This window comes from Eubalaena glacialis, chromosome 12 (genome assembly GCF_028564815.1).
Source record: "Eubalaena glacialis isolate mEubGla1 chromosome 12, mEubGla1.1.hap2.+ XY, whole genome shotgun sequence".
Classification (NCBI taxonomy): Eukaryota; Metazoa; Chordata; class Mammalia; order Artiodactyla; family Balaenidae; genus Eubalaena; species Eubalaena glacialis.
The window spans coordinates 26,897,738-26,914,580 of record NC_083727.1 but is presented as its reverse complement, the minus strand read 5'-3'; the positions used below and the strand labels follow the sequence as shown (position 1 = coordinate 26,914,580).

Sequence of the window (16,843 nt, the reverse complement as noted above, 5' to 3'; positions counted from 1 at the left end):
AGGGAAGCGTCACTGATAAGGCAACCTTGCAGCAAAGACCTAGTGGAGGTGAGGGCGCTAGCCTATGGATTGCTGGCACAGCTTTCCAGGAAGCAGCTGGTAGAGAGGCCCTCAGGCCAGAACATTTGCATTTGAGGGCCAAGCAGCAGGGTCAGTGTGCTGGAACAAAGTGAGAGTGGCCAGAATTAGGGAATGAGGTCTGAGAGATTAGGAGAAAAGGAATCAGATCATCCAGGGCCTTGGAGGCCATGGGAAGAACTTTGGTTTTTTACCTTTATGAGACGGGGAGCCATTGGAGGGTTAGGAGCAGAAGAGTGACATGATCTGATTTATGTTCAAAGCATCACCCGGCTACCCTGCTGAGACCAGACTAGAACGAGGCAAGAGCAGAGAGGGAGACCAGCCAGGTGGCTCTAGAAATCATCCAGATGAGAAAGGATGTTGGCCTGGAATAAGGTAGGTGTGAGAAAATTTATATTTTGGAGTTTAGAGCCAGTAGAATTTATTGACAGATTGAATATAGGATGTGACTGAAAGGGAGGAAACAAAGATGGCCCCAAAGCTTTTGGCCTGAGAACCTGTAAGAGTGGAATTGCCATTTGATCATCGGGCAAGATCAAGGAATGCCTGAAGTCCTGCTCAACACCATTTGCTCATTTCTGGCTGGAACTTAGTGTAGGTCTAAGAAGTCTAATTAGGATTTCGTCTGACAGAATTTACAAGTCTATCCTTTAAAAAACCCAAGTAACAGATATTTCAAAATACAAAGCAAAAAAATTAAAAGATTTATTGAAATAGTACAATATATTCCTAACACAATGAAGAATGTAACAGTTATCATTTTTTACAAAGTATTTTATTCTTGCCTAAGCATGCCTAAGTAACTTACCTAAGCACGAAAGCAAAGACAAAGTACAACAAACATAAAATAAAACTTGATGCTACCTAATCACTTTCATGAGGCAGCCATAACTGTTTTTAAATCAGTCTTCAGGACTATTGAATTTCAAAAACTTAAATGCTGTTGGCCACACACAATCCTTACTCCATACCCATCCCATTGCTCTTAATTCCCCCTCAAAATGACAGCAAGCAAAAAAACAAAAAACATAATTCAAAAACATAGATTAAAGTAATTTTTATCTCGAGATGTGTGCTCAAATTCATTTTTTTGACCACATGGGAAAGCGGTGAAAATAATTCTCTAGCTCTTTCTCCGTCTCTTACTATCTCCCTCCACACATTTCTGAATTTTTAATCAGTTTCTTATTGTGTGTAATTGTATATAACCAGAAACACTTAATATATTTTTATCACATTTTGTAGCAATGTTCATGAGGAATCGTACAAATGTTCTCCAATTCATATCTCTTCACAAAAAAAGACGACCTTAAACACAGAGCCCAAGGTGAGGAAGGCAGTTTTCTGTTGCTACACTGAGCCCGAGCCCATAGACCTTCACTTGTTGGGGCCTGGAGCTGCTAGGAGATTGTTGGTGGGCTTTAACAGGCTCTACAGTCTCTGCCAGCACCAGCCCCTCTCCCCAATAAATCCACCACCTATGCTATGCTTTCAGCTGCAAGTCAACTTCTTAACCTGGTCCCCAACCATACCCTATGTCCCCAACCAAGCTGTCATTCAAAAGATCTTTGTATGTAGAGATTATGAAGATGCCACTGGCAAGGGACCCTTCACCAGGAGGATTGAGTAATGAGTGTGGTATAAATTAGAGTTAAACGTTCTTTTTTACTTTGTTGCTGAAAAATCTTATACCTGACTTTGAGAATAAAGATACATTCTTCTCAGGCAATATTAAAAAACAAACAAAAACAGAAAAGAAAACCTTAATGTGAGTATGTGTTAAATGAAGGAAATTGTATTGAGTAGGCATCCTTTGGTATTTAGATGTTATTGCTGATAAACTTAACCTAGATATTAATCCAGAAATCATGAGAGGCTTTTTTTCAAATATTATTCTTATTTACATAGAATAGAATTTAAAAGAAAATATTGGTTCATTAAGTAAGAATATTATGTAATAGAAAATGAATGTATGGAAAGTATATTCATATAAAATAGAAATATATGGGAAAATACTCATTCACATAAAAATTCCACTAATGTGAAAGTTGAAATATCTATGTCAAGTTAACTGTCAATAGATAGTGAAAAAGGATTGCATCAGGATTGCTTGCCTGTGATGCTATTTTAAAAAATTCATTCAACATTTAAAAACATGCCTACTGCTCCTTGGTTCTTTCATTTTTATTTAGCTGACTTAGAAGAATGGGGATTATGTTAGAGATGTTACAGTCAGAAATAAAGTTCTGTATTTCACAGAGCCCTTTGTTTTCTGCCTCTTCTTTAAATTCTAATGGTTTTTTTTTGCGGGGGGGGGACTGCTTAAATTTAGTTTACAAATAAAATATAAAGGAAGAAAGAATGATTAAACAAAGAGTTCTATGAAGTATAACGGTGAACATTGCATTAAGAATATATAAAAACTAACTAGCACAACATTGTAAATCAACTATATTTCAGTAAAAAAAAAAAGAAAATATAAAAACAACTTTCAATGAGATTCTTCAAAACGAGCCGTCCTATTCTCAGAGAGTTTGGATTGCCACTCTGCAGAGCACTTCAAGGACTTTCCACACATCTCTGTTGGCTTCTCTGACTTCTTCTGTCTAATGTGGGCTGATACATTTCAGCCATTATACAGTAACCAGTGTGAGGTGTTAGAGCTTCAATTTCAACAACTCTGTGAGCTCCTTCATATACCTTTTGCTCCTACACACAAGGGGGAAAAATGAGATGATAAATGGTTTCCAGTAAGTCATTGACTTGCTCTATTTTTGATAAAACTAAGTTGTTCATGACCAGTTTAGATGGGCTGTAGGGTTTCTTCCGAGACACATCTTCCTTCTCCAGAGTCCTAGCTCACAGACTGAGAAAGGGACAGGTCACATGGCTGTGGAGGAACCACAGGACTTCTCCCTAGTGATGCTGATTGATTGACCCAGTGGTCAGAGTCTCTTTTTTAATAATTTGAACTGTGCAGTGAGGAGAATGGAGTAGATTTGGAGACAGTTGTAGGCATGTGGCATGTGACCACAGAGAAACAGAGTGAGATTCTTTACAACTTGCTTCTCCATTTCTCCTTCCCAGTGACTACAAAGCCTGGCAGCACTTTATTTCTTGCTTCTGGCTGTTGTAAGATTGATCATTACCTCCTAGTAAAAATCCTTCTCTCCCCTCCACTTTTCTATTTGAACCAGTTTGAATGGATTTCTGTTTTTTACAGCCAAAGGAACCCTGTCTTATATGACACTTAAAAAAAAAGGAACATTCAATTAACCACCAAACCAAAATAAAGGCACCAATGGAAGATTATAATATCAGAGCAAAACTGGCACTAATATATAATGCTCTGATCCAAAAGCCACTTTAAAATAAGGTGTGTAAAGTTCATAAAAATGAATATTTGTGACAATCAAATGGAATTAAATATTGTTAATACCAATCTTTAGATATGCAGGGAAAATCAAAAGGAAACCAGCTGAATGACGGAAAAGGTGCAAACACACGTACACACAATTCTGATGGTGATGGTAACCACTAATTGCTTATCAATGAGGGTGAAAGTGAGAAGGAACTAAAAAAAGATAAGGAAAAATAAGAGGGGATAGAGTAGCAAAAGACAGGACCTATTTTATGGCTAAAATGTTGCTTAAACAAAAGAAAAAAATACCAAACTTATCTATTCATCTGAACTTACCTTTTTCAGTGAATTGTTAATTACAAAGACTCGGTATACTAGCCCATAGTATTCCATTGATACATTTTTTCTTTTTTGGTCTCTATATGGTAAGTTGGGAGCATGGAGATTCACCAACAAAGATCCATTAACTTGGGTTATATTCATGACTGGAGGATCTATTTTTGCTGAGGAAAGAATAGGAAAATTTGACAATATCACTCAAAAATGTAATATTTCATATGGACACATTATGCATAATAACAAATTATTATTAAGTTCAGGGATCTGGCAAAAATCATTATGAAGAGATACTGCTAACACCTAAAATATAAATATCTGAGAAGTTTCTTTGCAGATGATTCTTTATTTGCAAAGACATATATTCTGTGTCAGCTTTAAGAGGACATTTATCAATCATTTCCACAGCCTGCAGTGATTGTGTTGGAAAACGAAGTATAAAAAGTTATTTGGGTGAAGATCTTAGTGTAAGGCAAATATTTTGTAGGTCCTTAAAGTTGTAAAATTTCAAAGCAGCTTGAAAATCATTTGAAGACTTGTTGCTATAAAATTATTTCAGCAGAATTATGTTATATACTATGGAATAGCAGGAGAAGGATCAAGAGAGAATTTTTGTTTCTTGCATTTGGTATCAATAATCAGATGGTCGTTAACTAGGAAAGAAAACTAAATAAATTAATAGTCACTTTAATTTCCCCCAGATTAACTATAGTAATTCTAAATGATTTAATTCGTTAATGGGTTTTGTCGTTGTTTTCTTGTTCGGCATTCATTATGTATTTTTAGTTTGTAGATCCATATCTTTTATAATTCTTGAAAACTAGCCATGATCAATCAATTTAGAGATAGAGATAGAGACATACATGCTTTTATTCTAGAATTTCAGTTCAACATCTGTTAGCATTTCTCATTCGATTTTCCATATGTCATTTTCTTTTTTCTTTTTCCATCTTTTTTTTCTCAGCGGAGTATTCTCAAGGGTTTCTTCAGAGCTGTCTTCCAGTCCGTCAGTTTACTACTTTGTCATGTCTAAACTGATCTTTAACCCACCAAATCAACTTTTTGAATTTCAATGATTATATTTTTTTCATTTCTATGAGCTCTATTTGGGTCTTTTTCAATCTATTTGGTCTTAGTAATATTTTGTCCTTTGATTATGTTTTTATTCCCTCTGTTATTTCTTTAAGCTTATTTATTTTATTATCTGCTTCCAATATTACAAATCCTTGAAGCACTGGTCCAGCCAGTACTTGTTTCTTCCAACCTTGCTTGTGTTGATCTGCTTCCTTGTGTTTTTATTGTGAACACATGTTGAAAGTTGATGCTTTCTTTTTTGTTGTTTGGTTAGAATTTTTAAATTTTAAATACACTTTTTATCAACTTATAAGATAGATACAGACAAATAAATCGTGAGGATATGGCTCAACAAATCTTTACAAATAAACACTCCTGTATAGCTACCACCCAGAACAAAAAACAGGACATTACCAACACCCCAGAAACCTCCTTCACCTTTCCTCCAATTACTTAACCCCAGAGGATAACCACAATTTTCCTAACTTTTATCGCCATGTACATTCATTTTTGGAATCATACAATATACACTTTTTTGTGTGTCTGGCTTGTTTCACTCTTTCACTTTTATTTGTATATATATAATTATGGGTTGAATTGTGCCTCCCCTCAAATTCATAGGTTGAAGTCCTAACACCCAGTACCTCCGAATATGACTGCATTTGGAGATAGGGTCTTTTTTAAAAAAGCATATAGCTTTTTAAAAAATGAAGTCATATGGGTGGTATGGGTGGTCCCTAATCCAATATGACTGGTGTCCTTATAAGAAGACACATACAATTGAGCACAGAGGGATGACCATGGAAGGACACAGCAAGAAAGTGGCCAAGGAGAATGGCTTCAGAAGAAACCAAACCTGTGGACACCTTGATCTTGGACTTTCAGCCTCCAGAAGTGTAGGAAAATAAATTTCTGTTGTTTAAGCCACCCAGTCTGTGGTATTTTGCTATGGTAGCCCTGGCAATCTAATACATACACATCTATCCATGTTGCATGTATCAGGAGTTTGTTCTTTTGAGGCTTCCCTGGTGGCTCAGTGGTTAAGAATCTGCCTGCCAGTGCAGGGGACACAGGTTCGAGCCCTGGTCCGGGAAGATCTCACATGCCACGGAGCAACTAAGCCCGTGTGCCACAACTACTGAGCCTGTGCTCTAGAGCCCGTGAGCCACAACTACTGAGCCCACGTGCCACAACTACTGAAGCTTGCGCACCTAGAGCCTGTGCTCCGCAACAAGAGAAGCCACCACAATGAGAAGCCCGCACACCACAACGGAGAATAGCCCCACTCGTCGCCAACTAGAGAAAGCCCGTGCACAGCAACGAAGACCCAATGCAGCCAAAAATAAGTGATAAAATAAAATAAATAAGTTTATATATATATAAAAAAAGAATGCTATAAAAAATTTTAAAAAAAGAGTTTGTTCTTTTGATTGCTGTGTGGTATTTAATTGTATGAATAACACAATTCATCCATTGTGTTATTCACAGACTTTTAAGTTGTTTCTAGTTTTTGGATATTCTGAGTAAAGTAGCAGGAACATTCTTGTATATGTCATTTGGGAAACACGCATTTTGTTGGGAATATAACTAAGAGTGGAATTTCTGGGTGATAGAGTTTATATATGTTTAGCTTTTGTAAATTCTGCCATTTCCCCACAGTAGATACACCAATGTATATTCCCTTCAGCAGTGTATGAAAGTCCCCATTTTTTTCACATTCTCTCTAATACTTGGCATTATTATTTTTAAAAAGTTTAATTTTGGCCATTCTGGTAAGTGTGTAGTACCAATTTATTGTGTTTTTAAGTTGCACTTCCCTGATGACTAATGGAATTTCACATGTTCATTGGCCACTTGAATATTCCCTTTTGTGAAAAGCCTGTTCAAGTCTTTGCCCATTTTTTAAATTAGTTGTCTTGTCTTTTTATTATTGATTTGTAAGAGTTCTTTGTACATTCTGGACATAGTCCTTTGACCAAAGCATGCACTGTGAATATCTTCTCTCTGTGGCTTGCATTTTCAACAGGGTGCCAAGATCATTCAATGGGGAGAGAATACCTTTTCAACAAATGATGCTGGGACAACGGGATAGCCATATACAAAAGAATGAAGTTGGACCCTTACCTCACATCATATATAAAAATGAACTCAAAATTGATCAAAGATTTAAACGTAAGAGCCAAAACTATAAAACTCATAGAAGAAAGCTTAGGATAAATCTTCATAGCCTTGGATTTGGCAAAGAATTCTTAGATATGACACCAAAAGCATGAGTAGCAAGAGAAAAAATAGGCAGATTGGACTTCACCAAAGTTAAATACTTTGGGGCTTCAAATGACACCGTTGAGAAAGTGAAAAGACAAATCACAGAATGGGAGAAAATATTTGAAAATCATATATCTGATAAGGTAATGGTGTCCCTAATATACAAAAAACTTAAAAGTCAGTAATTAAAAGACAAATCATTCAATTTAAAAATGGGCAAAGTATCTGAATGGACAATTCTCCAAGGGAGATATGCAAATGGCCAATAAACACATGCAAAGATGCTCAACGTCACTAATCATCAGGGAAATGCAAATCAAAATCACATGAGATACCATTTCACATGCACTAGGACTGCTGTAATCAAAAAGTGACAGAGTGGTGCTAAGGATGTGGGGAAATAGGAACCCTCATACACTGCTGATGGGAATGGAAAATGGTGCAGCTGCTTTGGAAAACAGTCTGGCGGTTTCTCAAATGATTAAACATACAGTTACAGGGTGACCAAGTGATTCCACTCCTAGGTATATACCCAAGAGAAATAAAAACATGTCTACACAAAAACTTGTACATGAATGTTTATAGGAGCTCTATTCACAGTAGCTAAAATGTGGAAACATCTCAAATATCCATCAGCTGAGGAATGGATAAACAAAATGCAGTATATCCATGTACTGCAATATTATTCAGCCACAAGAAGGAACGAAGCACTGATACATGCTACAAAATGGACAAACCTTGAAAACATTATGCTAAATGAAAGGAGCCAGTCACAAAAGATCACATATTATATGATTCTATTCGTATGAAATATCAAGATGAGGGAACTCTTTAGAGACAGAAAGTAGATTAGTGGTCACCTAGGGCTGAGAGGCTAAAGGAGGGAGAGAATAGGAGGGTTACAGCCAAAGAGTATGGAGTTTCTTTTTTGTGGTGATGAAAATGTTCTAAAATTGACTATGGGTGATGGTTGTACTTATCTGTGAATATAGTAAAAAATTATTGAATTGTACACATTATATGAGTAATTGTAAGGAGTGTGAATTATATCTCAGTAAAGCTGTTTAATAAATCTAGGTGGAGGCAATGAAAGCCTGTCTGCCCGATGCCCCACACTTGCTCGATAGGCTCATGAATAAAATGGCAGTGTGAAAGGGATGGAAGCTATACAGACTCAACAATATGGACTTCTTCTTGCCAAGACAGGACTGGCACCCCTGCGTGTTCAACTTCCCAGTTAGGAGGACCAGTGCTGAACCCCTAGTACAGTTCACTTTATATAGCAGACTTTTTTGATCCCTTCCAACAGGGACGGGACAAGAGACACTGGAATAGATACTTTTCTGATTAAATATTTGTCTTTCCTGCTTCAATGCTTTTATCAGCCAGTCCCCATGACCATCCCCCACCATGGATGTAGTGAACGCCTTATTCATGAGCATAGTACACCATGATATATTGCTTATGACAGAAAATCTAAGTTAATGTGGAAAGAGTGAAGTCAAGTCTCACACCCACAGGAATGTTTGGCCTTACCATATATCCCATCACTCAGAACCCCCTGGCTTGATAGGAAGGTAAGGTGGACAATTGAAAACTCAGTTTGACAGACAATACCTTGTGAGGTGATATGTGACTTTGTACATGCTCTAATCTTGTGACCAATATATGGTGCTATTTCTTCCATGGACAGAATTCACTGGTCTAGGATACAGGAAGTGGAAGTGGGAGGGGCAATTCTCACTATTAAACTCAGTGAACGTCTCATCAAGTGGTTTGTTTCCCATACACTTGATCCTTAATTCTTCTGGGTTATAACAACAATTTTTTCAAAGAATTGGAAGTTGAGGCTGCCTCCTGAAGGTTGGGAGCTCTTTATGCCATTTAACCAACAAGGAGGAAATGCGGTCCGTCTGTCGTCTAGGGTGACTGGTTCCAATTATCAAAGGGAAATAGAATTATATATACAGCGGGGTCAAGTATGCTTGGTATCCTCGGAGGTACCTCTTAGAACTCCTATATTCAGTGATAAAAATTAATTTAAGACTATGTTAAGCTAATATGAGAAAGATCAAAAGGACTCAAACTCCTCAAAAATGAAAAGTTGAGGTGCTGGCTGAAAAGAAAGCAAACGTTGAGTTAAATCATGAGAAAAGCAGTTATAAATATTAACTACAGCTTCATGACTAGTTGCCATTGTGAGGACTGTAGTAGATACCCATATTTTCTGTCTTGTTATGCATATCTTTGTACATATACATTAAACTTTTTTTCTCATACCTTTTGTCTACTATTTTATATAAGGTCTGTTGGCAATGGCTCCTTTTATAATTTACATCATAGATTATAGTATATTATTCTGACATTATGACTAAATTAGAAGAATATACATCATTGAGAAATGGATACAAGAGAGTACTTTTTGTCTCCTCTTTTGGAGAGGTGACTAAAAGTCTTAATTTCCTCAATAGAAAATCTTTCTAATGTGTATTTTCAAGAACTTAACTGTCATGCTTAGGAATAACCCCATATGGCTCCTTTTCTGCTATCTAAAAATACTTCTTTTTTCTAGCAGGCAACATCCTGGCAGTGGGATAGAGTGTCAGCTCTGAATCAGAGGCAGCCGAATTTGAATTCTGAGACCTGGGCTACTACTAAAGTTTCCGTGCCTTGACTTCCTGGGCTGTAAATGAGAATAGTAAAAGCCATCTGCTAGAGTTGTTCTGAGAATGAGATCAAATGAGACGATGGTGTGGACCTCACCAAAGCACAGGGCCTGGTAGCTAGCTAACCATGCTCCATGAGGGCTATTCAAGGGCAGGAAAAGCAAATGCAAAGAAACTCCATGGAACTCACTCTCCCACCAGGGGGAGAACCGCTGTGTCATGGTCCAGCCTGAGTGGACCCCAGCCAGGGTCGTCCTCACTCTCCCGTAGTAAGGTTCCCATATGTCTGACGTTTCATTGGTAAGGTCACAGAAGAACTCTCGAATACCCCAGCAGTCCTCTTTATTTTTCCATTGTCTCTGTCCATACCTATAGAAGGGAAAAGACAAAAATCTGAATTCCTTTATTCCATTGAAGGAGTCTTCAGTTTTTTCAGTCTATTCAGTTTTTAGACTGGCTGAAATTTGTCCTCCAATATCAGCACCACTGTGAAATTGACAGCTGCTCTTAAGTATCGTTAAATTTTTTTTTCTTTTTGTTAATCAAAGTGCTATCTTGTTGAAATATAAACTCAAGCTTGATACCTTCTGTAACACTAGCATAAGGGTTTTTGGATTTTTAGTACTTAGTGAAGTTTTTCTTCTGGGGTCTGAACCAACATCCATTTTTGACTACGAGCTCTCCATGTCCTTCAGGCTCCTGAGGTTTCAACACTTTGTGGTTTTCCTCACTTCTCATCAGCTTGCTGTTGAGTAACGCGGCTGATTCTGAGAAGTTGCTACCACTTTTCATCTCAGGTGACACCCAACACATAACGTCAATCTCTTTTTTGACAACTGAACGAGGGTTGTAGGAAGGGCTCTTTAAGGAGTTTTGTAATTAGAGGCTGGGAGAGAGCGGGGAGAACCCAGGAAGAAAAGGTAATGAGGCAAAGCGCCAGATACGTTGATTCAGCCTAAGACTGTGGGATGGTGTAACAGCAAATGGGAAGATTAATGCTTCCCTTCCTTACCAGTCACAAATCAAAGAAAATGCAATAAGATGATGGTGGGAACAGAGCAGGAATTAGAGGCTGGGGAGAAAGCTTCCAAAATATTTGTTGAAGGACTTGAAATATAACTTTTTAGCCATATAATGAAGAGTATTGCTGATGTCTGTACTCTGTAAACTATATGCTGACAGCAGTTTCATTATATCAGAAGACACCATAAGAGCAGAACCAACAACATATATTAAGCACAATTTAATGTTTTCTAACTCTTATTAGACATTGCCTTTGCTAGCTGAATTTAGCTGTAATGACTGGCTTCTTTTTTAGTGTAATACCTCATTTTTTGTCCTATCCTAAATGGGACAGAAACTTTCAGTAGACCCATGAGAACTGGATAGACCCAAAATGAAAGATTTTGAAAATATAAATCTGCATTGTGCTATTGAAAATATCACATAGGTAGGAATGGATCCAGGTATTCTGAATTTTATACAAGTTTAAGAGCTCTATTTAAGAAAAAGAATTACAACTATGAAATTTTTCCATGGGGCCCTAAAGTTTAATCTTCATTAATTTCATGGAAAAACAACGTCTAATCCACTGTTTATGTTGAACCATAAATAGGTCCACTTTGGATATGTTTATACTGCCTACAGGGGAAGAATAAAAAGATCACCAATCCCCACTTCCTACAGGGAAGCATTTCCAACGACGCACAAATCTGTTTTTGGAGTGGAGAAATCTTTATTGTAAAGATTTGTGAAGTTTACAGTTGCTACACAAAATATGTTGAGAAAAGCAGCAGTTAAAGACTGAGAAACTTCTGGAGATAGTCCTTCTGAAGTTAGTGAGAGCTTGATAAATGGAAAAATCTGACTTTGGATCTACCCCATGCTGGAGAGACATGAATGAATTTACGGCATAAAAATTGCTACTTTGGTCCATAGCTACATCTAATCTTCTGAAATTCTAATAGAAAATCATAAAAGCTACACTGTAATATCTCCTTTCTCATGTTCAGCCAGAATCTCAATCTATGTAAGAGAAGGAAGAGCTTCAACTCCTATCCGCATACTCCCACCCCCAGCCCCCTGAACAGAGATGTGTGAAGGGGAAAACTTGCCATTTGCAAATCAGGAGCTTCTGTTTCCAGGTCTCAGTCCAGGAAAGGAGTAGATTATATCTGAGTTTTGGCAACGATCCACTAGAATTAGTCTGAAGATCACACAGGAGGAACATGTCTCACCGTGTTCCAATTTGCATTCATGCTTACAGGAGGCGTTCATTTTTGAAAGGAATTTTCTAAATAGTAAACCCACTCTAAAGAAATGACCTTTAAATTGAAAATGTAGTTTACACACTCACGTCCATGTGTCCCACAACTTCTTTTTCAACTATCAATAGCGTCAATTTAATTGAGTACCTATTAGGTGCTAAACAAGTCGCTTCTAACATTCAGTGGACAAATGTGTATTGAGAGTCTCTGTTGTGAAGCCAAAGGCTGAGCCTGTGAAGTCTCGGTGCTGGGTGTCTGAGGGATGAAGTATCTCCCGTCACAGACTACACGTCATCATGCATTTTGTGTCACCTTCAGGGAAGACACACTCCTGCCCCCACCTCTGCTTCTTCTCAACCCTTCTGAAACCGACAAAAGCTCAGATCCTAACACTCCATCGCCTTCTAGAACATGGAATCTTAGTGGCCATCTCTACTAGTTGGAGGAAGCTCAGATTACTTACGTTTTATACTGCACAAAATAGATACTTCTGTTGCCGGGACAAGCTCGCCCAGGCTGCCAGTGCAAAACGTTGTGAAAATTTTGGGACTGAAAATGTACTCGTTGAGGTTTCAGAGACTCGTGGGCTGGCTGAGTTTCTAAAATAATAAGAAACGGAGCGACACTGAACATTGATATGAGCACCATCGTTATTAGCCATAATTTTCAATGTAGTAATACCTGCATCAGGATTCCTTGAAACAGTTGCTATAGGGGCAGATGGTGGAAGTGGAGCCCAGAAATCAACATTTTTGATCTTTGATGTGATGATTTTGATGCACGCTAACATCTCAGGACAGTTGTGATCCAGGCTATAAAACATACGTGATAAACTCCCACCCCACTCCTGAGCTGGAGAGGAAGTAACGGCAGTGAAAAGATAGTATTGTCCTTAATTCCACCCCTGGTGGTGATGGAATGTAATGACTGAGATGAAAGGCCTCACCAAGGCCACTTTGCCCACCTTCCTAGGAGACCCTGCATTACTGCTCCTCTGAGGCAAGCTTTCGCCTGGATTCTATTCTGCCTCCAGGACCTCAGCCTGGAACTCATTCCTCCTTTTCTCTGGTTCTTGCTTCATCTCTTCGTCCTGCTTCATTGTCCTCCGCCTCTCTCAGCTGACCTGGCTTTATTGCATGGAGGCCGGTTCCACTCTTGAGTGGATGCTCTTACCTGCCTGCATCCTGGTGCCAAGTGCCCGAGCATAACTGCTCAGGTGGACGGGTCCAGGCTGTGGAGGGAAACTGCCCAAGGGCTTGCCATGGAGCCCAGCGTTCCTGAGAAGAGTCTCGACAGGAGTCACGGCAGGAAGGGGGATAATTTCGCACTGGCATAGTTTGTGCTTTCTTGGTCAATTCATGTGACAGGAGAGCTCAACCTCACCTACATTTAGTCCACTGGAGGCAAGAGACCTTTGACAAAATTTTATTCTAGGGTCTGAAGGAAACCCAAATATATTACCCCCAAATATGCCTCTTTGACATAAAAATTAATTTGAGCTGAAGGCAATTAAGAAGCAGCAAATGCAGGAAAAGCTCTCTTGACCTCCCTTTTCTGCCTAAAGGCAGGATATATAGGGCTGGCCAAAAATTTCGTTCAGGTTTTTGGTAGGCTCTCGTGGAAAGACCCGAACGAACTTTTGGGCCAACCCAATAAGTTCTCCTTTTACTTTACTGGAGACAGATTCTTATCAGCCCAAAGAAGGCACCAGAAGAATCTGCAAATGAGACTTACTCCATTAGTTTTCTCCCACGTATTTACTTTCCCACAAATTCCTCCCTTGGAAGACTAAAACTGCTTTCCTCTGTCCTGTCATGTTCCTACAGGTGTATCATGCTTTGTTGAAGATGCTACAGAAGCTGGAATTCTAAGCCTCCATTTTGAGTTTCTCTTCATACAGGATCCCCCCTGGTGTTGTGCGCTGCACGCATTAATAAACTGTTTTATTAATCTGCCTTTTTGTTAAAGAGTCCTAGCCGACTTTTTTATTGAATAAATTTAACATGAAACATTGTGTAAGTTAAAAAAATAAAAATAAAAAAAAGAGTCCCAGCTGAAAACCTAAAATGGGCAGAGGTAAAGCTTTGCCTCTTCAATAGGCCCAGAGTTTCTGCTAAGGGATAGGTGGTGGGCAGGACGAGTGAGGAAGCACATCCCCTGTCTTTTCCTCATCTTCTACCACTTGCCCCCTGGCTTCTCCAGAGTGGCCTCCTTTCTCCTGGTCCACCGTGCTGGGAATGGCCCCATCCAAGGTCTCTGCGTTGGCCCTTCCCTTTTCCTAGAATACTCTTCCCTGGATTTCCACATGCCTCATTTCTTCATCTCCTTTAGGTCTTTGCTCAAATATCATTAAGATGGAAGCAAATTCTCGTAAGCCCATGGTCTCAGCTCTGAACATTCAAGATGTGTTATTTTCTAATGAATGGGGCTGTTTCCTTAGGTAGTTATTTTTACCAACCAAATAGTGTCATTACTGTTATTTGGTTTTTGTTTTTATTTTTTGGACCTCCTTCAGTGCATCAAGTGGTGATGTGTACTTGGAAAGAGCCAAATGCCACCATTGGTTTTGCTCACCCACATCACTACCCGATCAATCGTATTTAGCACATAAAATTGTACTTAGCAGAAGTTTTCAGGAGGTGACAAGCATGCACAATTTCTGGAAGATCCTTCCTAGAGTTGATTTGCTATCCTGAAGGTAGATAGTCCAGTGTCCTTTACCTCGTCTGTCTTCAGATTTCTTCTCTCATTTTTGTAACACCACTGCTAACCTCCATCAAAGAAAATAGCAATCCCTCTGTACCAGACACAGAGGGGATTTTACCTGTCTTCACTGAGTCTGCCCAGCTCATCTGTGAAAAAGATATTATTGTGGTCTTCCTCTTACAGACTAAAATCCAAGCCTTGGAGAAGTAAAAGAGCTGGTACAGCTGCAGACGGTGAGGCTGATTTTGTACCCAGGCTGTCTGGGCCTGGAGCCTGCCTCTCACCCGTCACAGCAAACCAACAGAAAAGCCTCAGGAGAGAGGAGCTAATGGAGGAAGCAGAGCAACGAGAGGATGAAGATACTCCTTCTTCTTTCCCTCCTCCTTCTCCCCCTGGCCGGCCTTCATTAATCACTGAACATATTTGAACCTTAAATGTATATCAGGCCCTGTGCTCAAAGCTTTACATCTTCTTTCATTCTCACAACCACCCAATAAGGTAGGTATTTTTATTAGTACATTTTACACGTGGGGAAACTGAGGTCTAAAGGAGTTGTGTATCTTGCCCATATGGTTACAGGTCTGGTAAGATGCAGAGCCAAGGTCATTTGGGTAGCACTTGAATTCCTGCCATATTCTGCTAATTGAGTTCTTGGTCTGACCAAAGACCAAAGGCATAGTCTACTCAGATCCACACATTTCTGGGAAATGGAGGATTGAATTGTTTTTATGTTATCAGTCACTGGGCAACTGTACAGTCTTTTGAAAGTTACTTGAGACACTTATACTGAGAGGTACCCATCTGTTAACTGGGGGTCCTAATGGCTTTGCTCAGAGGTATGTTGGGATGATAAGATGCTCTCTGCTCTTGACGAGTTCTCCATGAATCCCAACAGCAAATTCTCACACGTTGTTTATGGTCTTTGCTGTGCGAGGCACTGCTCTAAGCACTTGTCATGTATTAACTCATTTAACCCTCACAGTGACCCACAATCCCCACCTTACAGATGAAGTCATCGAGGCAGAGGGGGTTTAAGCCAGTTGCCCCAGTTTTCCTAGATAATAAAATGGCAGAGTTGAAATCCAGATTCAGGCAGTCTGGCTTAGGAGCTATGCTGGTAACCACTATGCTACCTTGTCCTTGAAGGCGAAAGAAAGGCTAAGGAGACAGAGAGGGGTGTATGCTTGTCCCGTGTGAAGTTTTTGCACCCACAAGAGTGCCTCCTCTTTAGTAGCTACTCGTGAAGTCCGCATGCCGTTATTCAGGCTGCAGAGAGAAACGGACCCCATGTCTGTCCGGACCAGTTTGTGACAGGAGAAAGCTGAAATTTTTACAAAGCCCAGAAATGCACCACTACCATGTCTAACAGTCCCCTTGAGCAGACTCAGATGACAAAACTGGGAGCAATTAAAAAGAAATGAAGCACTTACCTACCACACCAGGCAGGAGGACACCGGTGAGGAAGCCTAGAAAGCAATATTTAGGTGTCATGGTTGTGAGTGTGACCGGTCAGGCGACCAGCGTTCCCCTCGAGGAGAGAACAGCTCTGGACAGGAGAGGAAACTCGAATCCTCCCACTCAACATCCCCTTTTGGTTGTAACCATGGTTCTTGAAGCAAATACAATTTCATTTTGTTCATAAATTATATTGTATTATAATTTGGGGGTAATAAATATTAAGAATCATTTCAAAAAACATTTGCTGTTAAGTCACTTTGATGTGGACGTTTGTTTTTTTGGGAGCTTTGCTAGCTGAGAAAAGGCAAAAACACTGAGGATTGGAGGCCCGGAAGGCAGATAGGGTTAGGAATTATGCAAGATGCTCGCAGGTGAGTGAAGGAGCCCTTCAGGGATTCTGGCAGAGAGCGCAGAGGGGCTGCCAGGGGCGGGACGTGGCTGACAGGGTGATTCTGAGTAAAGGGCTTGGGCAGTTGCAATGATCAGGGCCCCTGGCAGTGGTTCAAGCAGGTGGGGTCTCTGGTTGATTCTTCCTTTTCCTGCCTTCATGGAAGCTCCCCGAGTAACCTCCCTGGTGTAGACCTCATACCCTCTGGCCCCTCAGCCTCTCTGCAGGGCTCCCTCCCACA

General features: G+C 39.6%; 1 protein-coding gene across 1 annotated transcript; it reads right to left on the bottom strand.

The window, feature by feature from the left end:
• Window positions 1-2,640: 2,640 nt before the first annotated feature.
• IL22RA2 (interleukin 22 receptor subunit alpha 2) lies at window positions 2,641-16,247 on the bottom strand. Its single transcript, XM_061207537.1, has 5 exons — window positions 16,187-16,247; window positions 12,514-12,649; window positions 9,974-10,152; window positions 3,779-3,945; window positions 2,641-2,790 (listed from the first exon to the last, which is right to left on the bottom strand). Exons 1-5 carry the CDS (start codon window positions 16,245-16,247, stop codon window positions 2,641-2,643), a joined length of 693 nt encoding a protein of 230 aa, XP_061063520.1.
• Between the last annotated feature and the right edge of the window lie 596 nt (window positions 16,248-16,843).